The 19,216-nt window shown below is 35.9% G+C and overlaps 2 protein-coding genes across 2 annotated transcripts; both read left to right on the top strand.

The window, feature by feature from the left end:
• The first annotated feature begins 1,543 nt into the window (after positions 1-1,543).
• On the top strand, positions 1,544-10,889 carry LOC149492903 (PHD-finger and DNA binding domain-containing protein). The gene is made up of 9 exons (XM_089726839.1): positions 1,544-3,682; positions 3,766-4,380; positions 5,142-6,252; positions 6,747-7,035; positions 7,146-7,270; positions 7,517-7,977; positions 8,596-8,624; positions 8,800-9,432; positions 9,539-10,889. Exons 1-9 carry the CDS (start codon positions 1,782-1,784, stop codon positions 10,222-10,224), a joined length of 5,850 nt encoding a protein of 1,949 aa, XP_089582965.1. The 5' UTR covers positions 1,544-1,781; the 3' UTR covers positions 10,225-10,889.
• A 1,490-nt stretch (positions 10,890-12,379) lies between these two features.
• On the top strand, positions 12,380-19,135 carry ALB1 (ALBINA 1). Its single transcript, XM_089726939.1, has 15 exons — positions 12,380-12,756; positions 13,047-13,225; positions 13,469-13,550; positions 13,647-13,963; positions 14,052-14,175; positions 14,914-15,006; positions 15,199-15,294; positions 16,004-16,138; positions 16,309-16,506; positions 16,729-16,884; positions 17,182-17,289; positions 17,706-17,840; positions 18,144-18,302; positions 18,610-18,730; positions 18,818-19,135. Exons 1-15 carry the CDS (start codon positions 12,475-12,477, stop codon positions 18,901-18,903), a joined length of 2,271 nt encoding a protein of 756 aa, XP_089583065.1. The 5' UTR covers positions 12,380-12,474; the 3' UTR covers positions 18,904-19,135.
• Positions 19,136-19,216: the final 81 nt, after the last annotated feature.

The following is a 19,216-nucleotide window of genomic DNA, read 5'->3' as shown; positions in this document are numbered from 1 at the left end:
AAAATTAACATATTCATTTTTTTCCTTTGTATTTCGAGTGTGCCCAAAGAAAAAAAAAAAAATTCCAGATTTACAGAGATGACCTTGGAAAATATATTAGGTTTTGATTTAATTGGAATTAGGTCCAAGGTTCCTTTCATGCTATTGTTTTTATTAAGGTAGAGTGATTTTTTATCAAGCGTTAATTTTAAAGTTAAAATAAAAATAATATATTTTCAAATGATTTCTCTTATTTTTGGTTAGGGATTCTCTTCTGGATTCACTTTTAAATAATGCCATTTTATTACAAGATTAAAATACTAGTTTGCTATTTTTAAATAAACAATGAGTTTTTCCCCTTTTTCTGGCAATATTAATCGATTTGGGCATTTAATTTATTTATAAAATATATAATGGAAATAATTTTGGGTTTTTATAATTTACACTACCATTTAGTAACAAAAAGTAATCATTATTTTTTGCATTACTACTGTAGAAAATACTTGTATAAAAAATAAGTTCAAATGTAATGAATACAATGAGAAACAAATGTGGATGGATGTTGACTATGTGATTGCAATTTACCACCTTATTTATAGTTACTGGACTGGACTCAAGTTTCTAATTTTTTTCTATTGCCAATGCGGCAGTTACAAACCCATTTCCACTCTCTTTTGACCAAACATTTAACTACACTTTAACTGTTTTTAATTATGTTAATGCTATTGGTAGAGCATATTTTGATAAATCCACAGCATTTAATTTTCTTAAACTAATCAAGAGACAAAATCACCCTTTATTTGTTTCCTTCTAGAAACAAGCACAACTTCCCAAAAAAAATGAAAGCCTAAAAATCAAGATAATACATCGATAAATAGAGTTTGAACCGACTTTTAAAAAATAATAAATTTACGTCATAAAATGATAACATGTATTAATCTATATTTATTCTATCTGGTGTCTCTTTCTTGAAAATTATTGTCTATTTCTTTAGTATTTATCTTCGATCAAATAAAATAGTCTTTTCAAATTAAAATAATTTATGCTGTCAAAATGATTTCTCATTAAGAAATATGATTTGATTTCTTATTTATTTTATACTTTCCAGTTTAATTAACATTATGGAGAGTTGATTGGAGCTTGGAGGATGATGTTGGTTAAGGGGAAAGGTTGAACTTGAACAATTTGTTAATGGAGGGAGCTTGTGAGAAAGCTGGAAATTCAATTAATAAATTATACATGAATTTGATTGTTGGGCTATTGTTGGTGTGAAAGACTTAAAGCTCTTTACATTTTGTTTCTCTTCTTCTTGTCCTCTTGGATTTAGTAAAGAAGAAGGATAGAATTTATCAAAACTTGTTCTGTCGATAAAAAAAGCAAAGGATACAATAAAAACAGAAATCAAATTTTTAAAGATGGAAGAAACTTCTCTGATATTTTCTTTTGTCCAAACTACCCACCCACCACTTTAGACCCCATTTCTTCAGAGACTCATTTTTTTTTTTTTTTTTTTTTTTTTTCGGTTTGAAAAAAAAAAAAAAAGAAAAAGTCATACTTCTCCTCCTCTCTCTATCTCGCTCTGCACGATAAAAGTACTTGTAGAGAGAGAAACTCACTTTCTCTCTCTAAATCCCCAACCCACTGTTTTCTCTCTCTTGCTCTCATTAGGAAAGGAGTAAACCACAATTCTTTTAGAGAGTGAGAGAGAAAGCGCAAAAGACCAAAACAGCGTTTCTCACCTTCCCTATTTATATGTTTTTCTTTTTCTACATTCTTAAGTTTGGCATCAAATTGGGGGTAAAATGGAGTTCATAGGCAGAATAGTTGATAAGGAGTTCAAGGGGTATGGTGTTTACTCCGGAGTTGTGCAATCCTACGACCCATCGTCTGGCTTCTTTGAGATCGTTTACGAAGACGGCGATTCCGAGGAGCTTGATTTCTCGGAAGTCGTTTCCTTGTTGGAGCGGAAAGAAGCTGTGCCAGTTGATCACAAGCATCGACTCGGTCGTAGGCCTAAGAAGCGACGTCGACTCGAGCCAAGGAAGCGTGAAAATCAAGGACAGTCAGGTAATTCTATTTCTCGTAGTCAACCAATTGAAGAAACCCTAGGGAGACCAAGTGTTGTAGAGGCTAATGTAAACTTTGATATGAATCGGAATGTTGATTTGAATGATGGATTTACTGGGGATTTGGGAGAAGGTGAAATTGCTAATGGGAATTTGAGAAATATGAATGTTGATTTGAATGAAGCTCTAGAGAAGGGAGGTGGACTTCCGGAGAATTTGGGAGAACTAACGTCTGTCAATGGAAGTTTGAATGGAAATGGTAGCTTGAAAGAGGCGCTTGATTTGAATGCGGGGTTTAACTTAAATTTAAACGAAGGGTTTGATTTGAATGAAGAGGATGGTATAAATGGAAACGTTCAGGAACATTCAAAGAAGATGGAGTGTATAGACTTGAATTTGGATGTGAATGAGAATCTGAGGGAGGTTGATTTGGGGAATAATCATTTAGAAAGTCAGAAAAAGGACTGTGGGTTTGATTTGAATTTAGGGATTGATGATGAAATTAAGGACGGCATAAATGGTGATTCTGAAGGTGTGGCTAAGGAAATTATATCATGTGAGATGGTTAAAGAAGAAACTCAAAAGAAGGAGAGCAGGGCTTTAGAGGGAAATCATATTGAAGGTGCTATCGCTAATGGGACACTGTTGGAAGTTCACGTTTCTACTGCTTCATGTTTAGGGTTTGTTGAGGGAATTTGGAAGAAGGATATTTTTTATGCCGAAAATTTGATAAGGGATTGTGATTCTGTTGAAGTGCAGGGTGCTAAAACTGTTATGAAGGGTTCACCTGAGGTCATTGATGGGAGCCGGTGTGATATGGATAGTGCATGTGAAGATAGGAGTGGTGGACAAAGGAGGAGGAGGAGGAGGAGAAACATATCTGATGGTTTGAATTCTACTCCAGAAACAATGGTTTTTACAGATGCTAATGTAATTTATGGAAGCCAAGATGACATAATAAGTGTATGTAAAGAAGGCAATGGTAGCCAGAGGAGATCTAGGAGGGCAAAGATTGCGGGTACCTTGAATTCTACATCAGAAACAACAGTCATTGTAGATGCTGATGTTGTCAAGGAAGATTCTACCATGTTAGGTGATCAGAAACAAGGTGATATGGAAAGTACATGTAAAGTAGTGACTGGTGGTCGTAGAAAGAGAAGAAAGCTTTCAGATGATGTGAATGCTGCACCAGAAATGACAGTGCTGAGGAGGAGCACTCGTCGGGGTTCAGCAAAAAATGATATTTTAACCTCAACAACATTAAATGTGGCTGACGATTTATCAGTATCTCCAGCAGTTAGTGCACTAACTGAGGAGAAACCCATGAAATCATGTCATGAATGGCCCAGAGAACCTGTTGTTCTTCCTCCAAAGGCGCAATTGCCACCTTCTTCCCAGAATTTAGATTTGAGTGGGATTTCAATTAGTGACTTTTTCTCTGTTTATGCCTGTTTAAGATCATTTAGTACATTACTGTTCTTAAGTCCCTTTGAGCTGGAGGAATTTGTGGCAGCTCTGAAGTGCAATTCTCCTAGTGCATTATTTGATTGCATTCATGTTTCTGTTTTGCAAACTCTGAGAAAGCATCTGGAATGCCTTTCAAATGAAGGTTCTGAATCTGCTTCTAATTGCTTGAGGTATGCTTTCTGTTCTGCCCTTCCGTTTTTTCTATGAAACTTCTATGTTTTTGTTAATGTTTTTCAAATTGTGTTTGATATAGGAGTCTTGACTGGGATTTATTGGACTTGAATACATGGCCTGTTTTCATGGTTGAATACCTCCTAATCCATGGTTCAGATTTGAAACCCGGTTTCGATCTTACTCTCCTGAAGCTACTAAAAAGTGACTACTATAAACAGTCTGTGTCTGTGAAAGTTGAGATATTGCGGTGCCTTTGTGATGATATGATTGAAGTGGAAGCCATTAGGTCAGAGCTAAATAGAAGATCTTCAGGCTCTGAATTTGACCTGGACTTTGATCGAAATACGACTATTGGAGCTCTCAAGAAAAAGAGAGCTGGGATGGACCTGTCTGGTGGCTCTTGCATAACCGAGGATGCTGTTGATGACAGCACTGACTGGAATAGTGATGAATGTTGTCTTTGTAAGATGGATGGGAGCCTAATATGCTGTGATGGTTGTCCTGCCGCCTATCATTCAAAGTGTGTAGGTGTGGCCAATGATTCCTTGCCAGAGGGTGATTGGTTCTGCCCTGAGTGTGCCATAGACAGGCATAAGCCTTGGATGAAACCTCGAAAGTCACTTCGAGGGGCAGAGCTATTTGGGGTTGATCCTTATGGCCGACTATACTTTAGCAGCTGTGGTTATTTACTGGTGTACGTTTTTCCCTCTCAACACTTGCTATTGTTAAATTGATTACGAGCAGTTATTCCATTATCATTATTGTTGGTATCATTCTTTTTAATGAAAAGTTTTTAGAATGCAGTTCAACGTATCAACAGCCAATAAAGAGCAGGCCAAATATCATATTATGTTTCCTGCTCCTATAGATTGACAACACCCCATCTATTACAAATATACTTAAAACGCTTCAAAATATATATATTTGCTTCCTTCTGTATTCGTGGTTTTGCCTAGATCCGGCCAAAACCTCTCTGATTAGCCATTTAGCACCGGATACGAATATGTGATGTTTCTCTATAGAGTAAATATTTGGGGGGCTGACATTTGAATAAAGGCAGAAGTTAGAAATTTTAATGCAACTGATTGGACTTGAGGATTAAGTTGTGCTTAAATTGAACTTTAATATCCAAAATTGGATACCTTACCGCAATTGGTTTTTAGTTGGTGTCATTAGGTTTTACCACTTTAGTATTCTATGTCAATACACCCTCTAAGATTTTAATGCAAGTTGGTTATTGTAGGTATTCAGCATCATGTATCTATGTATGTTGGTGTGATTATTCTTGTTTCTAATATTCCCTTAGTTTTAGGAGGTTCTCTCTATATTTTGTGTTTTGGGTATGTAACTTCTTAGATTTTTGTAATAACTTTTTGTTTGAATGAAACTTTTTCTAGTAAATCAGGCAGTAAGCTTGCTTCAAATATTTTTTTTTTTCATTTGTTGATCTTGCAGGTCGGATTCATGTGAAACAGAATCTTCATTTAATTATTACCACAGAGACGATCTTAATGCTGTTGTCGAAGTGCTGAGATCTTCAGGGATTGTTTACAGCAGCATATTAGATGCAATCCATAAGCATTGGGATCTCCCTGTTAGTTTTTATGAGGCAAATAATAATCCTGGCTCTCTAAATCATGCTTTATGTTCAGACACATGCATGGCCCCAGCTGTGTTGGCATCTTCAGAAACATGTGTAACAAAGAATGAGACTGTCAGTGAAAGAAAACTAGAAGAAAAGTTTGTCACAGGATGTTCTGGTCATATTAATGTTGAGGTTTCGAAGGCTCTTAGCCAAACATGTGCGAGTTCTGAAGGGTCGGCTGAAACAATTCAAACAAGTTTGGAAAATCAGAACTTTTGTAAGGAAGGACCTGATTGTTCTAATAGATCTACTGACTTTTTAAATGTATCCTATATACCGGGGAAGTTACTACCAATGGGAGACAATTCTTTGACATCAGCCTGTTTGGATTTAAAAATTGAGAATATTAGAGGATCTCCAGCTAATGGGAATCCTTCATCTGCTTATGCAGCAGATGGGAATGCATCCCAATTGCAGTCAGGCTTTGGGTACTTGAACTTTTACAGTTTTGGTCATATAGCTTCATCTGTTGCAGAAGAGTTGATGCGTAAGACATCAGATAAAGCAATTGAAGACCCAATAAAATCAGACGAGGAAATAATTTCAGCTCAGATGAAAATTATTTCAAAGAAAACTGCCAAATTTCGTTGGCCAAATATTCCAAGATTGAATGCTAATGTCCACAAAGAAAAATGTGGGTGGTGCTACTGTTGCAGGGTTTCCTCTGATGACTTAGGTTGCTTGTTTAATGTGTGTTTGGGTCCAGTTCAGGCAGGGTCTGTAGACGAGGTGGTTGGCCTGCAGTCAAAAAGGAACAAGAAAGCTGATTTTACAGATTTAATAAGTTATATTCTCTTGATTGAAGAAAGGCTGCAAGGGCTTCTATTGGGTCCATGGCTAAATCCACATTATAGTAAGCTCTGGTGTAAAAGTGTTCTTAGGGCATCTGATATTGTGTCTGTGAAAAGTTTGCTGCTCACAGTAAGAATCCTCCTTTTATTTGTTGGTCATCCATAACTTGAATCTATGTAAAGTCTGATCCATCAAGTTTATTTAGATAAGTAAATATTAAATCATGTTTCTCCCCCTTCAATGAGAGCTTGAAATGGATTTGAATTGTTGGTCAACTAAATTTTGTTGATAGATGTGCTTAACTAATGCAAAGTACATCTAGCTAAATGCATCAGGTCACCCAGTCTCAGCTGTAAACAAATGTGTAGTGTTTATTGGCCTTATCTCCTACGTCTCTGTTTGGAATAAACCAGTTTGTCTTGACACAGCACCCCTTTTCCTTGTCTGCTGCTTTTTTTTTTCCTATACACTATTTGTTTATATTATCATTCCGAGCTCTATTGGTTGGTATCGTGGTTCTTAATTTGAAACTGCCTTAAGTTACTTACAAATATTTGTAGTGGTTCTAAAATTTATTTTATGTTCCATTTGCATTATTTAATGCTATTATGGGTATTTTGCAGTTAGAGTCAAATCTGCATCGTCTTGCGCTATCAGCAGAGTGGTTGAAATATGTGGATTCTGCTGCAACTATGGGTTCAGCTTCTCATATTGTCATAGCTTCATCACGTGCTTCTTCAAAGAATGGAATTGGTAGGAAAAGGGCAAGGTACTCAGAATTAGATTCCAACCCCTCTTTAAACTCTGCCAGTGGATTGGGTATGTTGTGGTGGCGAGGTGGTAGGATTTCCCGCCGACTATTCAGTTGGAAAATTTTACCTAGCTCCTTGGTGTCCAAAGCAGCCAGAAGAGGTCTGTAATCTTTCTTCTCTGTCTTCTATATGAATTCTGGCAGGATAGTTTTTGTGTTTTAGTCAGCTGAGTAATTATTCTGAATTTGTTTGAAGTTTGAAATTCTGCAGCTGGATGTATGAAGATACCAGGGATCTTCTACCCTGAGAATTCAGATTTTGCAAAGAGGAGCAAATATGTGTCCTGGCGGGCTGCAGTGGAGTCATCAACAACTGTGGAACAGCTTGCTTTGCAGGTGTGGCACCCTGTTGGATACCTTTCTCTTGTTGTTATTTGTGCTTTTATAACTATGTTGCATAGATGAATTAGATACTGAGACCAGATTGAGGAGGCTGATTCTGGTTGGATATTATAATCCAGTCTGGATTATTTCAGATGCAAAGTGTTGGCACAGGAAGCTTGCTTTGTTTGATAAATTTTAAAAAGCACTTGGGCTAGCCAGTGGTGCTCTGTTTGTCTGATTTCAGCTTTCCTTTTCCAGGTTAGAGATCTTGATTCAAACATCAAGTGGGATGAAATTGGGAACATAAATCCGCTGTCACTTGTGGACAAGGAATCCAAAAAATCAATCAGACTGTTCAAGAAAGTAATTGTCCGCAGAAAGTGTGCAGAAGGAGAAGGGGCAAAATATCTTCTTGATTTTGGCAAGAGGAGAATTATTCCTGAAATTGTTACAAAGAATGGATCTATGGTTGAAGAATCCTCCAGTGTGAGGAAGAAATATTGGTTGAATGAATCTTATGTCCCTCTGTATCTCTTGAAAAGTTTTGAAGAGAAACGAATTGCCCGCAGATCTAGTAAGGTGAGTTCTGGGAAACTTTCTGATGCTGTTGCAGTAGTGAAGAAGTCCTCAAAGAGAAGTGGGTTCTCGTATCTTTTTGCAAAAGCTGAAAGATCTGAGTACCATCAGTGTGGGCACTGTAACAAAGATGTTCCAATAAGGTATATCACACTTTATTCTTTTATATACTATATGTGATTAATCATATGAGTACTTGTACACAATTATATATATATATATATATATATATATATATAGTCTAACATAGGGGGTTTAAACGATGCATTGTGGCTATTTAGTCTTGCTTCTTTTGAACCTTAATAATTTTCAGTTCTTTTAACTATTTTGTGGACTAAACGTTGACGTTTCAATTTAGGTGCTTAAGCCAGGCCTGCTATAGTTCTTATGTTTGCATGTGCATACACATGCATGAATGTATATTTATATTATCTTTGCCATGCTTAACAGTCTTGTTCCTGATTTGCATTTGGTTAACTATAGTATTGTAGATCTGTAATAATATTTGGATTTGGGATTGTCTTCCTGAAAAGTATCTTAAAGCTCTTGATAATCGTATGTAACCTTTTCTTTACAATTATGTTATCATAATTAAGCTTTATAGTAGTTGTAATCTTAATTAAAAGGCTAATTTTGTGATTATTCTTTTCTCCGAAGTTATGAATATGCTGTGACTGCCGTCTTTGTTTTTTTATAATTTTTATCATACTCACTAACTTCCTCTTTTTTTTCTTTAATAATATTTAATAAATGCTTCACAGGGAGGCTATATGCTGCCAGTATTGCAAAGGTAAGCAATTGATCTTTAAATGAAAATCCAATACTCATTCCGGCATTTATTTCCTTGATAAAATTCTGGAAATTATTTCGTACTTTCTAATGTGATGCACTATAATCACAGGCCTAAAATACAATGGTTTTTGCTATATTAAGTTAGGCACTTATGGCTTTGATGCAAATTTCAGGATTTTTCCATAAACGCCATGTGAGAAAGTCTGCTGGTTCCATTGCTGCTGAATGTACATATACCTGCCATCAATGCCTCAATGGGAAACATGTGAAGAGTGACTCAAAAACCGGGAAGAGTAATGCCAAAAGGGGGAAAAATATCATTAGAAACGCAAAAGTTCAGCATCAAAAGTCAAAAAGAACCCCTTCAGGTTGCAAGTCAGTTCTTATTAAAAACAATAAAAAAGTATTGAGGAGCTCACGGTCATTACGATCACAAAAGAACAAGAAAGTTACTATTGTTGTACCTCTGCGTCGTTCACCCAGGAAAGCTAAATACAACTCTTTGCAAAATAAAAAGGTTGGAGGAAGCAAGAAAGGTAAAAAGGTGAAGTCCAAAAAAGCAATGTCTAAGAAACCAGCAAAAGTTACTTCGTTTCGCAAGAAGAGGACAGAGAATTATCATAGTTACTGGCTTAATGGTCTATTTTTGTCTAGAAAGCCAGGTGATGAACGGGTTATGCATTTTAGGAGTAAAAAGTTTCTTGCCCCTTCTGAGAGTGTGAGCCTGGATCAACACAAATGTCCTCTTTGCCATGAAGCTGGATATACATCTACCTTGAATTATATTTCTTGTGAGATGTGTGGAGGTAGTTAATTATGTTGTATCATGCAGAGTATGCTTTCATTTGATGCTTTTGGTTTCCTCCTTTTTTTAATACTAATATTCTTGGCACTGTTCAATGCATTATGCAGAGTGGTTTCATGGAGATGCTTTTGGACTTAATGTGGAGAAAAGCAATAGGCTCATTGGATTTAGGTGTCACGTTTGCCGGAAGAGCACCCCTCCTGTTTGTCCTTTTCTGAGAAGTCATGAATCTGAAACGGCTCAGGACCAAAATGATGTTGGGAATGAATTTTCTGAGCAAGCCAACAATATTCCACATCTAAGTGGGATAAATTTATTGGAAGAATCACTTGGAAAAGATGAGGATCAGCGAGATTCATTTTCTGTTGATGAATCTGTTCATGGAAAGGAGCAATTTGGTGCTACCCTGGATTCAGATAAGACTTTTGCACCCAGATCTAGGTTGGAAGTGGGTTATCAGGGCGGACTTGGTGATATGAAGGTGGATATTGATGCAATTCAAATTTCTAATGATAATTTGAATCCAGAATCTATATCATGTAATGAAAATCATATGCCAAAAGAGAAAACAATTGAGTCACGACATGATTCTATTGTAACTTCACATGATCAAATGCAATCCCCATCCTGCAATGTTGATGTGAATGTGATCGAAACTGAACAAGCATCATCAGAGCACGTCAATGCAACGGATAACTTAAAAACACCCATCCTGAAGTCACCGATTGATGGAGTCTTTCTTGAGTCTGTTGAGTTGCATCCACATTCATTTATGGCAACAACTGAATTATAAGATCAGGGAGGAAATCAAGTGCTGATTTAATTTGCAGTCCATTTAGTTGTTGTAACAAAAAACTGTAGAGTGATTTGTAAGTTTAGAGTCACCTGTAAATCTTCTAATGTTGTTGAAGTTCACGGCAGAAGTTTAAAAAGAGACCCTGGGATGATTCATTTGAAGCTCAGAAATAAAGAGTTTATTTGGGGCTGTAGTTGCAATGTGTTGATTGCTCTGCTTCATTGCTTGATTTTAAGACTGGGAAGTCTACTGACGGTTGATAATCTTGTGCATGGAAGCATGTCTGGAGAGGCTTTTGATCATCTTTGGACAAGTTCTGTTGACATTTTATATTTACCCTGTCCAACAGCTTGCTAAATGGTCTTTTTAATTAAGATTTGTTTGGTTCATTGAGATGGATCGGGGGTATGGAATACCTACAGATGGATGCGTTGAGGGCTTGACATGAACAAATGATTTCATAACAAAGTGAGTGATCTTGGTGTTTTTACACTTAGGCTTTTAACATTGATAATTCAGATTTACTTCGAGTTGAAATATAGTCTGTTAGCTGCAAAAACTCGTGTATATATCATATTGAAATAGTCAAATTGATTTCTGATTGCATATTTGTTTGAACTATGATAAACTCATTCAATACATTCAACAACTGAATTCTGATAGACTGTCCATTATGTGTGATTGTACATACAACTATTCACATGCATATTTATTACGGTATTATGAACGATTGAATCTGCTTTTGTGAAATATCTATGCATAGTATGTAATTTTGTTGAGGTAGTTAAAATTATTGATATATTGTTTAGTCTTGAAAGCTCATTTCTTTGTATTTACCATGCAAAGAAATGCTTATGTTTCTACTTATTTGGTCATCATGTTTCAGTACGGCAGATTGGCAGTTTCAACGAATGTAAATAAAGTTATTTAACTTGCTGTAGAAGCTTGATTGTTTATGCATGCCCCTTTTCATTATATTTCTTTTTCTTCTCCCTCCGTTTCGAGAACTTGTTGTCCCTTCAATAAAGTTTCAGGTTTGTTGCATTTTGTTTGCAAGTCAAAGCCCGCAAAAGGGGAACTATTTTGTTTTGTAAAAGCCATTTTCTAAAAAATTATGGGCTAGAAATTGTACCGTGGCATCGAAGATCTCTTGATTACTCGTGTGGTAGTTGGAAATTGTCATATAACTGATTTCTGTGGATGATGGAATGATTTTTCGCTGTCTGTACCATCTTCATCAATTGTAGTTCTCTCTCTTTTCTCTGCAGTAAGCATTTCTATTGAATGGAGTCAAATAGAATTAAATAATAATGCAGCATCATTTGACTTTGTTTTGCTGGTGGATGCTTTTATAATTTTTTTTTTTATTTAATCCCGGACTCGCTGATCGCAAGGACAAGTTTACAGAGGGAAAAGACATATATTGCTAGCTATTTATGTGATCCTTAAAACAAATTGTTAATGGTTGGTTGCTAGCTACTCAATCTTGGTGGTTCGGAAAAATGACTGTCTTTGACATGGATTAAATTGAAAAATGCAAGAAAAAAATGAGAATTTTGGCTTAGAAATTAATTTTTTTTGCTCATAAATGGGAATTTTGAGATTAATCTCAGACAATTGTTTTGTTATTTATTTTCTATTCAGAGGGCATTTAGTTTGGGTGTTGCGTGGTGTTATATGCTGCGATAGTTTTTGATTTGTGTTTACAAAAATACTTATTAGTAAAATTATTTTTTTCAACTAATACTTTTGTGTAATTATTTTATTTATATTTATCTAACTGTATTTCTTCAAAAAAAAAAAATTTAACTAACTGTTAAATAATATAGTAAAAAAATTTACTTAATTTTCTATTTATGCAATATATAAAGCAAAAAAAAAAATCACTTAAATTGAAAAAGGTTAGCGCATAGTAACTTATATAAATAATTATATACCTATAATAATTATTTTATATTTTATAATAACAAACGCGATCAGTCGCTTAATTATTTTATATTTTATTACCATTAGCCATCAGTCGCTTTTCAGAACCGAGGCGCGGGGCCGTTAATGGGAAGGTGTAAGCACGCGCATAACATCTCTCGTGGGGCAGTACATTGCCATCACGCTGAAGAGAGCGAGTAGAAAATAAAAGATAGATGCTGCAACGGGCATACACAATCAAAGTGAGCATAACAGATTAACAGATAAGAAGCCCAGAAACAGGCAAAAAGCTCCTCTCCCTCTCTCTCTTCAAGTCCTTTAATGGCATTCTCTCCAACTACTTGTTCCTTTAGCGTTACATGTACACCTTATCAACTCCAATCTTCTATCCTTCTTCCCTCTGTCAAATGGTACTCTCTTCTTCCTGCTTTTTACTCTTTCAAGCTCGCAAAACGACCTCACACTCGCCGTTTTAGTGTTCTTGCTTCTTCTGCTAATGCAACTCTTGAGCCTGGCAATGGTGCTGTTGTTGCTCCCAGTGAGAAGCTCGAGCTCTCTTCCTATGGCAGGCAGTTCTTTCCTTTAGCTGCTGTTGTTGGCCAGGTCTATACACCACTCTCTTTTACTCTTTCTGCAATTATCTTCTTAGCTAAGAGAAATTAGTCACAAAATTGTAAATTAGTCACTGAACTGAAAAGATAAACGGATGGAACTCATTGAAGAGAAATATGGAATCAAGCTAGAAAGGCATTCGCTAATTTAAGCGCAAGAGAGTTACATGCTAAATTGAAAAAGACGTATCATGATGTCACTGAAAAGGGTAAAAGCAAATTAGATTAAATTCATGATGATTTTATGTGCTATACATTTAAGGCGCGCCGTTTGTTTCACAGGATGCCATCAAAACGGCCCTGTTACTTGGTGCCATTGATCGTGAGATTGGAGGGATTGCTATTTCTGGAAGGCGGGGAACTGCTAAAACAGTGATGGCACGTGGGCTGCATGCAATTTTGCCTCCTATTGATGTAGTTGTTGGTTCAGTAGCAAATGCAGATCCATCCTATCCAGAAGAGTAAGCTTACTAGTATGATCTCTGATTTTGTTATTTGTAACCGCGTTTAACAAGTTGTAGGACAGATACATGGTGATTGTTGGGACTCATGTAATAGTGTTGGGACAATTAGAAACTTAATGGTTCAGATAGTAAAATTTGTTTGAAAGAGGTTATACTTGAAAATTAGACAATTCATAATTTTTATGGGATGTCTATCTATTGTTTTCGTCAAACTGACTCATATCGTCATGCTTTCTGAAGGTGGGAAGATGGTTTAGCTGAGAGAGCATATGATTCTGATGGTAATGTTAAGACTCAAGTTGTTAGATCTCCTTTTGTTCAGGTATTTTTACTAAATTAAACCAATTTTTTTTAAAAATTCCTTTATCATTGAGATTGTCTCATTACCAACTAACTGTCTAGTAAATTCACAATATAGATTCCACTGGGGGTCACAGAGGATAGACTCATTGGATCTGTTGATGTTGAGGAGTCCGTGAAAACAGGAACTACTGTCTTCCAGCCAGGCCTTCTAGCTGAAGCTCATAGAGGTGTTTTATATGTTGATGAAATTAATCTTTTGGATGAAGGTATTAGTAATTTGCTCCTTAATGTATTGACGGAAGGGGTTAATATTGTGGAAAGAGAGGGAATTAGCTTTAAGCACCCATGCAAGCCACTTTTGATTGCTACTTATAACCCAGAAGAGGGCGCCGTTCGAGAACACTTACTAGATCGTATAGCTATTAATTTGAGGTACAGGCTTTCATTTAAGTAAAGGGCATAGTTTCCTTATCTCTAATTTTGTTCTTCCCCTTTCAACAATGACGCACTCCTTTTGCAGTGCAGATCTTCCAATGAATTTTGAAGATCGTGTTGCAGCTGTTGGAATTGCTACTCAGTTTCAGGAACGCAGTAATGAAGTTTTTCAAATGGTTGTGGAAGAGACTGAATTTGCAAAGACCCAGGTATCCCTGCACATTATCTGTCAACTTTTTCGAACAGTTTGGCACAACCACCCCTTGAGATGAGATGCTTATGACTATAAAAGCATTAGAGATTTATGTTTTTAGGCCATTAGCTCAGGCCATAGGTTGAGTGTTTGCCTTTTTAGTAGAGGAAGTTAGAGGTTCAAACCCAAAATTACACCTCCCCCTTCCCTCAAATCAAAGGCATCAATCGGTTAGTTAAAATAAATTGTACTAGTCAGAAAATTGACCATATGATTGAACAAAATAATCTTGTTATTAAAAAAGGACATTTGAGCATATTTTCTACTTTATAAATGGCCAAAAATGTAATATCAAAAGAGGAATATATGTCAGACAACATGTTCATTATTCTTCATGTTAAGTTTTGGTTGCTAGCTTCCTGGTTTTCTATAGCTATTTTCAATATGAAACTGTAGTTAAATAATTCTGGGCCTTTCAAACTGAAGTGGCACCTGGTAAAGTTACCGGGAGTAAAATTAATTTTGAAATATAACAGAGAAACATAGATAATTATTTTCTGGTAGCTGTGGGTACTCAGTTTAGTGTTAACATGAGAAGAATGCATGTTTATTACTGATATTTGCAGGTTATTCATTTTATTCGTTCTAATACAAGCCGTTGTCATTATCTTGAGTTTTAGAAGTCATTGTTCTTTGTGGGGTTGGAAGAAGAAATTTATTATCACTTAAACGTGCATATCTTCATTTCCTTCAGGTTATTTTGGCAAGAGAGTATTTGAAGGATGTTACTATTGGCAGGGAGCAATTGAAGTACCTAGTTATGGAAGCCCTTCGAGGTGGTTGTCAGGTGCTGAGATTAAAGTTCTTCCCTGATCATATTCTTCCATTGGTTGTATTTACATCGTTAATCCTTCCACTATTATGAGTTTTTTTTTTTTTTTTGTAAAGAGGATACCTCCTCAGTTTGTTCCCTAGACATTCTAATTGCCTTTCATTGATCTGCAATTACACAGTTACTAACTACCATTATTGATGACAGGGACATAGAGCTGAGCTATATGCTGCCCGTGTGGCAAAATGCTTGGCTGCTCTTGAAGGACGTGAAAAAGTCAACGTGGATGACCTGAAAAAAGCTGTTAAGTGTTTTTCAACATACTGCACATGCTCATGAACTTTCTTCATTTATATGCTTATTGATTATGGTGCAAGCTTCAAATTGGCATAAACTAGAGCTTAATCTGCATTTAGAGAGTACAGTCTAGAATTCAACGGTTCTTAAAAAAATCAACAACTTGTTGTATTATTTCAATTTGAATGCATTCAAAATTTCTATAGAATTAAAAATTATATGTTGCTTCAACCAAACTTCTAGATATCTTTTTGAGTTCAGTTACTTGGGGTTGTTTCCTGAAGATGGAATTTAGAACTCTTTCGAGCTTGAGATTCCCAACTTTGTATTTGACTCTTGATATGGGCTTAAATTGGATACTTAGGAAGCTCTGTGGTAAATTCTTTAATTGATTATTTTGGTTTTAATTGTTTTTTGTGAATACTATCTATTTTCCAATCTTTTCATTGATACAATGACATTTCTTACTTCTCAATAACCACTTGCAATAACAAGAGAGTGGTGAACTTAAAAAGTCATGGTCTAAAAAATTATACGAACACATAAATATATATACTAAAAGGCGGATCAAAAAAGGAAGAACACTCTGTGAAAGAACCAAGCCTATGACAATAATATATATGAAAATTGAGTTCTCTTTTTTCATAATAATTTGTCACATGTATTTGTTGGAAAGTGTAGAGTGGCTTCTTGTTCTGATATATCATTCTTACAGGTGGAACTGGTTATTCTTCCTCGTTCTATCGTGAGTGAGAATCCACCAGAACAGCAAAATCAGCAGCCTCCACCACCACCACCCCCACAGAATCAGGATTCTGGGGATCAGCAGGATGAGGAGGAAGATCAGGAGGTCTTTTTTTAACACTGACAAATTTTTCCTGAATAACTTTAAAGATTTGCTGTCAAATGCTGTTTTTTGTTGCTGATCTACAATCCCTTGCTTATGGATTACCATTCATCTTTTACTGATTGAAATTGAATAAGTTTGCTTGATATGTGATTATTGTTTGTTGTGACTAGGAAAATGATGAAGAGAATGAACAACAGCAGGAACAAATACCTGAAGAATTTATCTTTGATGCCGAAGGAGGCTTAGTGGATGAAAAACTTCTCTTCTTCGCACAACAAGCGCAGAGACGCCGAGGGAAGGCTGGAAGAGCAAAAAATGTTATATTTTCAGAGGATAGAGGTCGATATATTAAACCAATGCTCCCAAAGGTTTGTCCTTCTTCGCATCCCTTCTTCATAAGGTTCCAAAAGACTTGATAATTCTATACAAACTCTCAATTATCTTTCTCTGAACCTGCTTGTTTTTTAATTTTATATAAGTGCATATCATTGTTGCATGGAACACTAGCTTTGATTCTCCTTTTTTATACTTTTGCTTATCTTTAACTTCTTTGGCCATTTAATTCTGCTTCAACAATCTTTCTTTGACAGGGTCCTGTGAAGAGATTAGCAGTTGATGCAACCCTTAGGGCAGCTGCACCATATCAAAAGTTACGTAGAGAGAAGGACACTCAAAAAAGTAGGAAAGTTTTTGTTGAGAAAGCTGACATGAGGGCAAAAAGAATGGCAAGAAAAGCTGGAGCACTGGTAATGAGGGATGCTCTTATTGCTTGCACTTATTGTTGGATTTTTTTTGGGGAAAAAGTAATGAATCTTCTAGCAATACGAAATGCCTTCTCAGTTTTATTTGTTTCAAACTCATCAGTGATAATTATGTTTGGTATTTCTAATATCATGTGATTGGAATCTTGGAGATTTCAACCAAATTTTGTTGGACCTCATTATCTACAATGCGTGTGTGTTTGAGAGATAGAGAGAGAGGTATATTGAATGCACTGATAACTTTTGGAGTATATAGATTCTCATATATAAATTGCATGGCAGGTAATATTTGTAGTTGATGCAAGTGGAAGTATGGCATTGAATCGAATGCAAAATGCGAAAGGTGCTGCACTCAAGTTACTAGCTGAGAGTTATACAAGCAGGGATCAGGTAACTTCAACAAGTATATTTTTTATCCGAAACGTCACTACACTAATGGTTTACCTTCGATCTTCTGGTGAAGGTTGATTCAATGATCTTTGTAAAGAACTTTGTATGATAAAAGAGGATTAACTGAAATAAAAGAATGATTCTTTTAAGGTGTGCAGTTTTACACCATAACTTCTTTTACAGAGAATGTTAGGATGTTATAGGGAAGTTATTTGAAGAGGAAATGCCAGCAACTTCAGTTTGAAACTTTAGACTTCAAAACAGAATTGATTTCTTGTTTTATTCTTTGCTTGCTATAATTTTGTGGGTTTATGTTTTCCATGGATCTATGAACATATGAACCAAGATTATAAGTGTCTGCTATTTATATTTCCTTGGTATATATTACCAAATTTTTGTCTGGTTATGTGAAGTAGGTTGCTATTATTCCATTCCGTGGAGATTCCGCTGAGGTCCTTTTACCTCCTTCCAGATCAATTGCAATGGCAAGAAAACGTCTTGAAAGACTTCCATGTGGTGGTGGTTCACCCTTGGCTCATGGTCTAACGACAGTAAGTGTTTGTAGTTAGTTATCTTAGTAGCTCATAATTGATATCTTGACAAAAAAGTACCCCTAACATATAACGCACGTTTTTAAGTTAATGTGCTTAAATTCTGCACTTTCCTGTTATACATATAGTGAATGACTTTGCATGTCTTTGCTGGAAATTATGATTTTAATTTCTGTTGATACTGTTTAAAAAAAAAAAAAAACTTCCTTGTACCTTGTGTGTTTTATTTCCATCATGTTTTCTTAAATTAAACACACTTCCATGATTTTTCATTTCTAATGTTCCACGCTTATTTCTGGTCAGGCTGTTAGGGTTGGGCTAAATGCAGAAAAGAGTGGTGATGTTGGGCGTATAATGATTGTTGCAATAACTGACGGCAGAGCCAATATATCTCTAAAAAGGTCCAGTGACCCTGAAGCTGCTGCTCCTGATGCCCCAAGGCCTTCGGCACAAGAATTGAAGGTAAAGTTCAAGCACTACAATAAGACATGCTAAACTGCAATGCTCGACCCACTTAAAGATTGGCCTTACCTAGGAGATTGCCAAAATTAGGGAGTACAATTGTAAAGGGCCATTTGCTTTTAGACTAATTTCCCATTTCTCCATGCCATTCAGAATTATATTGTCATTCTAATTTCTCCACTAAACATCATATCAAATGTTACTTTCTTCATTCATGCGTGTGACAAGGAGCATATCGGGGTTGGCAAAAAACTTTTTGCTTGAGCTTCGTGTAAGTAAAATTCTTTTATTTGTTGGTCTGGTGAAGGATGAGATTCTTGAAGTGGCGGGTAAAATATACAAGGCAGGGATGTCTCTTCTTGTCATTGACACAGAAAACAAGTTTGTCTCAACTGGTTTTGCTAAGGAGATTGCAAGAGTGGCCCAAGGTTTGACCACTTGAAAACTCATAATTTGTTCATATGTGATATGTGAAAGGACACTATAAATAATTGCATTCCAAACTTGTTCTGCAGGAAAATATTACTACTTGCCCAATGCTTCTGACGCTGTTATTTCTGCTACAACGAAGGAAGCTCTATCAGCCTTAAAGAGTTCATGATTCTATATACTTTGGTCAGCCAAATCAAGAGAACAGAGAAGCCAAAGGTCCTTGGGTTGATTTCCCACGTGAGAAGTGTCCTTGTCAGTCTTGTTAAGTCAAGGGTGTTCCTGACTTTTCCCTACCCCCTCTCCGCCTTCTTGAAAAACTACATGTATAAATAAAAATAGTTTCATTTTAGAGATATCGGGACAATCCTTCAAGATATAATGAAATTAAAAAATTTAAACTACAGCTGCCTTTTTTTTAATTAGCAAACAATAGCAGTCTTTAAATTTTGATTTTGTAAGAATTCAATTCAAAAGAATTTTGT

Source organism: Jatropha curcas, chromosome 10, assembly GCF_041381405.1.
Source record: "Jatropha curcas cultivar XTBG-Jc1 chromosome 10, XTBG_Jcur_1.0, whole genome shotgun sequence".
Lineage (NCBI taxonomy): Eukaryota > Viridiplantae > Streptophyta > Magnoliopsida > Malpighiales > Euphorbiaceae > Jatropha > Jatropha curcas.
The sequence above is the reverse complement of the archived record's forward strand: the minus strand, read 5'-3'. Positions and strand labels throughout refer to the sequence as shown.